We start from the raw sequence: 5,991 nt of genomic DNA, 5'->3' as shown, positions 1-5,991 counted from the left end.
TCTCCTGGTTGACCTGGTTTCTTGTGTCTCTGCAGGTCTCCTGGTTGGAACTCTGGATGTGGTTCTGGACTCGAGTGCCAGGGTGGCTCCGTACAGGATCCTGCTGCAAACTGCAGATTCTCAGATCTACTGGAACATCGCCTGTGGTGAGATGGATGGACTTGGAAATCCTGGGAAGTATCTGGATTATTTTCTTCACCCTCTGTTGCGTCTTGCAGGTTCAAGCAGGAAGGAGATCACTGAGCACTGGGATTGGTTGGAGTCCAACCTGCTGCAGACGATCTCCATCTTTGATAACGATGAAGATGTCATCACGTTTGTCAAAGGAAAGATCTCTGTGAGTCTCTGGCTGTTTTTTTGTTCTCATCTGGTTGTTTTTGCTGTCCTGGCTTCCTTTTTGAGTGATGTCACTTCCTGCAGGGCATCATCGCAGAGGAGAAGCGGCTGAAACAGAGCGAGGAGCAGGAGGAGGACAGTGGGAAGTTTCGAGAGGCGGAGCTGAAGATGAGGAGGCTCTTTGGAATGCCTGAAGAGGAAAAGCTGGTGAACTACTATTCCTGTAGTTTCTGGAAAGGTCGTGTGCCGCGGCAGGGCTGGCTCTACCTGTCCATCAATCACCTGTGCTTTTATTCATTTCTGCTGGGAAAGGAAGGTCCGATCAGCCAATCACACGCCAGCATTAACCACGCAGTCTTTGTTGTCATGCCGCTCACGCTTTTCTATCTGCCCTCAGTGACCCTGGTGATACCGTGGACCGAGGTTATCCAGCTGGAGAAGAACGCCACCCTGCTGTTTCCAGAGAGTGTCTGTGTGAGCACTCGGCACACCAAACATTTCTTCTCCATGTTCCTAAACATCAACGACACCTTCAAGCTGATGGAGCAGCTCGCCAACATTGCCATGCGCCAGCTGCTCGATAACGAGGCGTTCGCCGCCGACCGCTTGCTGCCCAAACCCTGCAAGACGCTGAAGAACGTCTCCGCGCTCAAGAGGTCTCACTCTGCCTGAAACTCTGAGTTTCCCCCTTTGACATATCTGACCTGACGTTCTATGTTTGCAGGGATTTTGACGCCCGTGCCAAGAACGAGCAGTACCGGGCCATGTTCCGTCTAACGCAGGACGAGCGGCTGGACGGACACACGGACTGCACGCTGTGGACGCCGTTTGCTAAGATGCACGTGGTGGGACAGCTGTTCATCTCCAACAACTACATCTGCTTCAACAGCCGAGAGGAAGACCTGTGTCGGCTCATAATCCCGCTCCGAGAGGTAAGCCCGAGACCTGGGTCCGGTTCTGATGATCAGCCTTGGTTCTGACCTGCAGCTCGGTACCACAGTGGCTCAAAGGTAGCATAAACGTTTCTTCAGAATGTGTGTTTTTCTTTTTTTTTTCTTTCAAAAATACAAAAATCCACATAATAACTTTGTTAGTTATAAACAGGTTTACTATAATTAACTAAATCTAACCTAACTGGTAAAACCCGACTAATGTCACAAAACTATAACTAAATCTACAGAAATTATTTTAACGAACAGGTTTACCAAATTTAGCTATTCATCAGGTTAAGTAACAGGGGGGGCAAACCGTCTCTCACCACTACACCACCGTGCAGCTTCCATGTGTTTACATTTTACCCATAATTCTCTGCTCCTCAGGTGTCCGTAGTGGAGAAGGCAGACAGCAGCAGCGTGCTGCCGTGTCCCGTCTCCATCAGCACTAAGAACAAGATGAACTTCCTGTTCGCCAACCTCAAAGACAGAGACTTCCTGGTTCAGCGTATTTCTGACTTCTTGCAGCGAACCCCGGACAGCTCGTGGGGTGACACCAACCCGCTGTCTCTGATCGGATCCTCGGTACGTCAGTCACAGCTCACACTCGGGTTCCCCTCTCAGGATGCTCTCACCACACTGGAGTTTATGTTTTGTTTTCAGGCCTCCTCTGACTCCGCCAACAAGAACCGCCATTACCACCCTGGCCTGCCGACAGCCAGCCAGAGTCTGCTGCAGCTGTACCACCGGGACACTCCAGAGGACCTGGGACCCAAAGCCGTGAGTACCGCCTCATGACGACTGTCTCTACGGAGGAGACTCTGATGCGACCTCACCTCTTGTTGCTCCTGCAGATGAAGGAGAGGATGAAGGAGGAGGCGTGGAACATCCATTTCTCAGAATTTGGTCGAGGTGTCTGCATGTACAGAACCTCCAGAACCAGAGAACTGGTTCTGAATGGAATACCAGAATGTCTGAGAGGGGAGCTGTGGCTGCTGTTCTCTGGTCTGTGTTTGTACTTTTTATTTTATTGGTCTGAGGCATTTTCTTCTCTCCTGTCCTCACCTGTTGTCTTGTGCACCTGCCTGTGCAGGTGCTCAGAACGAACTGGCGTCCCACCCTGGTTACTATGGCGACCTGGTTGAGCAGGCCATGGGGCTTTGCTCGTTGGCTACAGATGAGATTGAGCGCGACCTTCACCGCTCTATGCCCGAACACAAAGCCTTCCAGAACGAGATGGGGATCGCTGCTCTGCGTCGCGTCCTCACCGCCTACGCCCACCGAAACCCAGGAATTGGATACTGCCAGGTAAGATCCACCAATTTATGTTTAAAACCAGATCAACCACCCACTGAAACCAGGGCATCAAATACAGTTGTAAAAAGACTAGATTGTGTCTTTTTTGCTAGTTCAAACAGACGTGTTCTCTCTTCAGGCGATGAACATCGTCACCTCCGTCCTGCTGCTCTACTGTACAGAGGAAGAGGCCTTTTGGCTTCTGGTGGCCCTCTGTGAGCGCATGCTGCCCGACTACTACAACACTAGGGTCGTAGGTCAGTAACACCAGTCCAAGAAGATCTGAGTCTGTAACAAATCTTGAGTTTGTAATAGGACAGGGGTCTGTAACAGTGCTGTTATCGTTACAGGTCTTTGAGTCTAATAACTCAAAGGTTATTGAGTGTGTAACAGGACTTAGTAATAATACTTAGGACTTACCTAGAATACCGTAGTCCCTCGCTACTTCGACGTTTGTTTATCACGGATTCGTTCTATCGCGGTTTTTCAAAATAAGATTGGACATGACGCACAGTTGGTTGGTTGATAGATGAGCTGCACGATAGTTGTGGAATTTTTATTTAAAATAAATTATTTTAAATTATTTAGTACCTGCTGCACCTTTGTGCAGCCCTTACTGCAGGATAAACTTCCTGCTGCAGCTGATCAGCTGTTCATCGTGCAGAGCTGAAAATTGGGCGTGGCCAAGAGCAGAGGTGACAAGAGAGCTGAAATCATGACATTTTGTGATCTTTTAGGGCGTTTAGAGTTTAGAAACATTGTTTAGAATATTGAAAGAGTGGAAGAGTTTAAAACACTTTTTATATATATATATATATATATATATATATATATATATATATATATATATATATATATAGATAGATAATAAACTACGCTAGTACTTACTATTTGTACTACTACTTACTACTTGTACTACTATTCCTACTTTGCGTTTTTTTCACTTATTGCAGGTCCTCAGGGTATGGATCCCCCGCGATAAACAAGAGACTACTGTAGTATTTGAGGTTTTAACAGCACTAGGATTTGTTAGAAATCTTGAGTCTCTAATAGGAACATGGTCTTGATTGGGATCCGTATTAGTCTTGAAAAAGAAGACTGTTTAGAGGACCAGGAGCAGAGTCTGTGATAAGACGAGGATCAGTAACATGATCCGTGTAAGTATTGGGTCTTAATCCAGAACTGTGGTCTTGACCAATACTGACATTTTCAACAGAACCAGGAATGGTCAGAAAGTTTTGGGTCCTGAAGCAGAACACAGTAGGTTGCTGTGCCGGTCTCATTGGGCGTGTGTCTCTGCAGGGGCTCTGGTGGACCAGGGAGTGTTTGAAGACTTGACCCGGGTTTTCCTCCCCCAGCTCTATGACCATATGCAAGAGCTTGGAGTCATATCCACCATCAGCCTGTCCTGGTTCCTCACCCTCTTCCTGTCTGTGATGCCATTCGACAGCGCCGTCCTCTTGGTCGACTGCTTCTTCTTCGAGGGAATCAAAGTCACCTTCCAGGTACTGACCCACACTTACCTTTTCAATACAGGACCAGTACCAAAAACTGTTTGGTTTCAGCGGGTGTGTTCAGACAGATTCTTCTGACTGATCATTGACCTCATCTATCTGCAGGTAGCACTAACTGTTCTTCATGACAACATGGAAGCTCTGCTGTCCTGCACCGATGAGGGCGAGGCCATGACCACCCTGGGCAGGTAGGAGTACTGACTCAGTTCAGTTCTAATCCAGATTTGGTTCACTTGTTCTCCAGACCTGGTTCAGATTCAGTATCAAAAGGAAGTGAATACTTGTTAGGAAATTAACGTAACCATACTGTGTCACACCTGTATCGCAGGTACCTGGATAATGTTGTGAATAAGCAGACCGTGGCTCCGCCCATTCCTCACCTCCATGCCTTGCTGACAAGTGGAGATGATCCTCCACCTGAGATCAACATTTTTGACCTCATCAAGTCATCCTATGAGGTCAGAGTGATGTAATTTACAGCAAGACATGTTCACCAGTCGAGAAAACACCTTTAATAATTGATTAAATTAACTCTGTCTGAATCCTGGAGCTGCTGTGATCCAGTTAAATCCTGGTCTGAGTTGAAGGAACTTCCTTTTTTCTTTGCAGAGGTTTGGCAGCCTGCGCTCTGACGACATTGAGCAGATGAGGTTCAAGCAGAGGTTAAAGGTCATCCAGTCCCTGGAAGACACAGCCAAGCGAAGCGTGGTGAGTGTTGAACCTGATTTATGCTCGTTGTCCGCGTGCTTGTAAAGGTCACGAGCCACGGGTTGGACACCAGTCTAGGCCCAGCTTTATTGAGCTATAAATGAATGTTAATAATGCTAACGTGGACATGAGGACATGCGTCACATGTGCGTGTCTCTGCAGGTGAGGGCAATGATGACAGAATCAGCGTTCAGCATCGAGGAACTCGAGGAGCTCTACTGCCTCTTCAAGGTCAGGAGGAACTTTAAGATGTTTTTAAACTGTTCAGACCTCTTTGTCCTCTGCTGGTCTCTGTCCTTCTCAGGTTTCTGTCCCCTGCAGGTCTATGTCCTCATGTCTCTTCTTCTGCAGGTCTAACCTGTGTGTCTCTGTTTGTGACTTTGTTCAGTCCAAACACATGACCAGCTGTTACTGGGGCTCCAGCAGCTCTGCAGCGGAGCGTCATGATCCCAGTCTGCCGTACCTGGAGCAGTACCGGATCGATCCGATTCAGTTCGCTCAGCTCTTCTTGGCACTCGCTCCCTGGGTCTGTGGAAGCCACACCCCCATTTTGTCATCCCGCCTCTTCAGGCTCCTGGATCAGAACCAGGACGGGCTTGTCAATTTCAAAGAGTTCATTACCGGGCTCAGTGAGTTCAGTCCAGATCCTCATGACAAATGGATGCCCAGTTCTAGCTTGACCCGGTTTCACCTGAGTGTTTGCGTTTCTGCAGGTGGGATGTATCATGGGGACATGACTGAGAAACTGAAACTGCTCTACAAGCTCCACCTCCAGCCAGGTAACTGCTCACCTGGAAGACAGTTTCTGATCAGAACAGAACCCACTAACTCAGGTTGCACAGTACTGATCCTGAAACATCTTGACCACACAAAAATACAGAACAGAACCAGAACTTCTCTAGTGACAAATTATGTTTTGTCATGTGACCTCTTACATTGATCCTCCCTTTATTCTCTTGTAGGACTTGTTGCCTATTAGAACTTGTTGGGTCTGTTTCTTGGAACTTATTGGGTCGTTGTCACCTGGGACTTGTTAGATTGTTGTCTCCTGGGACTCGCTGGGTCGTTGTCTCCTGGGACTCGTTGGGTCGTTGTCTCCTGGGACTCGTTGGGTTGAGGTCTCCTGGGACTCGTTGGGTCGTTGTCTCCTGGGACTTGTTGGGTCGATTGGGACTCGTTGGGTCGAGGTCTCCTGGGACTCCATG

At 48.1% G+C, this 5,991-nt stretch overlaps 1 protein-coding gene across 1 annotated transcript in view; it reads left to right on the top strand.

Moving 5' to 3' along the window:
* The window catches only part of LOC119408813 (TBC1 domain family member 9B), a 12,144-nt gene that overhangs the window by 752 nt on the left and 5,401 nt on the right, over positions 1 to 5,991 (top strand). Inside the window, exons 2-18 of the mRNA XM_037675662.1 lie at positions 36 to 146; positions 219 to 337; positions 421 to 652; positions 734 to 992; positions 1,061 to 1,268; positions 1,656 to 1,853; positions 1,932 to 2,048; positions 2,123 to 2,273; positions 2,362 to 2,576; positions 2,704 to 2,821; positions 3,867 to 4,069; positions 4,184 to 4,266; positions 4,407 to 4,536; positions 4,688 to 4,786; positions 4,949 to 5,017; positions 5,175 to 5,415; positions 5,500 to 5,565. Of these exons, the coding sequence (XP_037531590.1) occupies positions 36 to 146; positions 219 to 337; positions 421 to 652; positions 734 to 992; positions 1,061 to 1,268; positions 1,656 to 1,853; positions 1,932 to 2,048; positions 2,123 to 2,273; positions 2,362 to 2,576; positions 2,704 to 2,821; positions 3,867 to 4,069; positions 4,184 to 4,266; positions 4,407 to 4,536; positions 4,688 to 4,786; positions 4,949 to 5,017; positions 5,175 to 5,415; positions 5,500 to 5,565 (2,619 nt within the window). The remainder of the gene's footprint in view (positions 1 to 35; positions 147 to 218; positions 338 to 420; positions 653 to 733; positions 993 to 1,060; positions 1,269 to 1,655; positions 1,854 to 1,931; positions 2,049 to 2,122; positions 2,274 to 2,361; positions 2,577 to 2,703; positions 2,822 to 3,866; positions 4,070 to 4,183; positions 4,267 to 4,406; positions 4,537 to 4,687; positions 4,787 to 4,948; positions 5,018 to 5,174; positions 5,416 to 5,499; positions 5,566 to 5,991) is intronic.

Source organism: Nematolebias whitei, chromosome 4 (assembly GCF_014905685.2).
Source record: "Nematolebias whitei isolate Nwh7 chromosome 4, NemWhi1, whole genome shotgun sequence".
NCBI lineage: Eukaryota > Metazoa > Chordata > Actinopteri > Cyprinodontiformes > Rivulidae > Nematolebias > Nematolebias whitei.
This window is presented reverse-complemented; position numbering and strand designations above follow the sequence as displayed.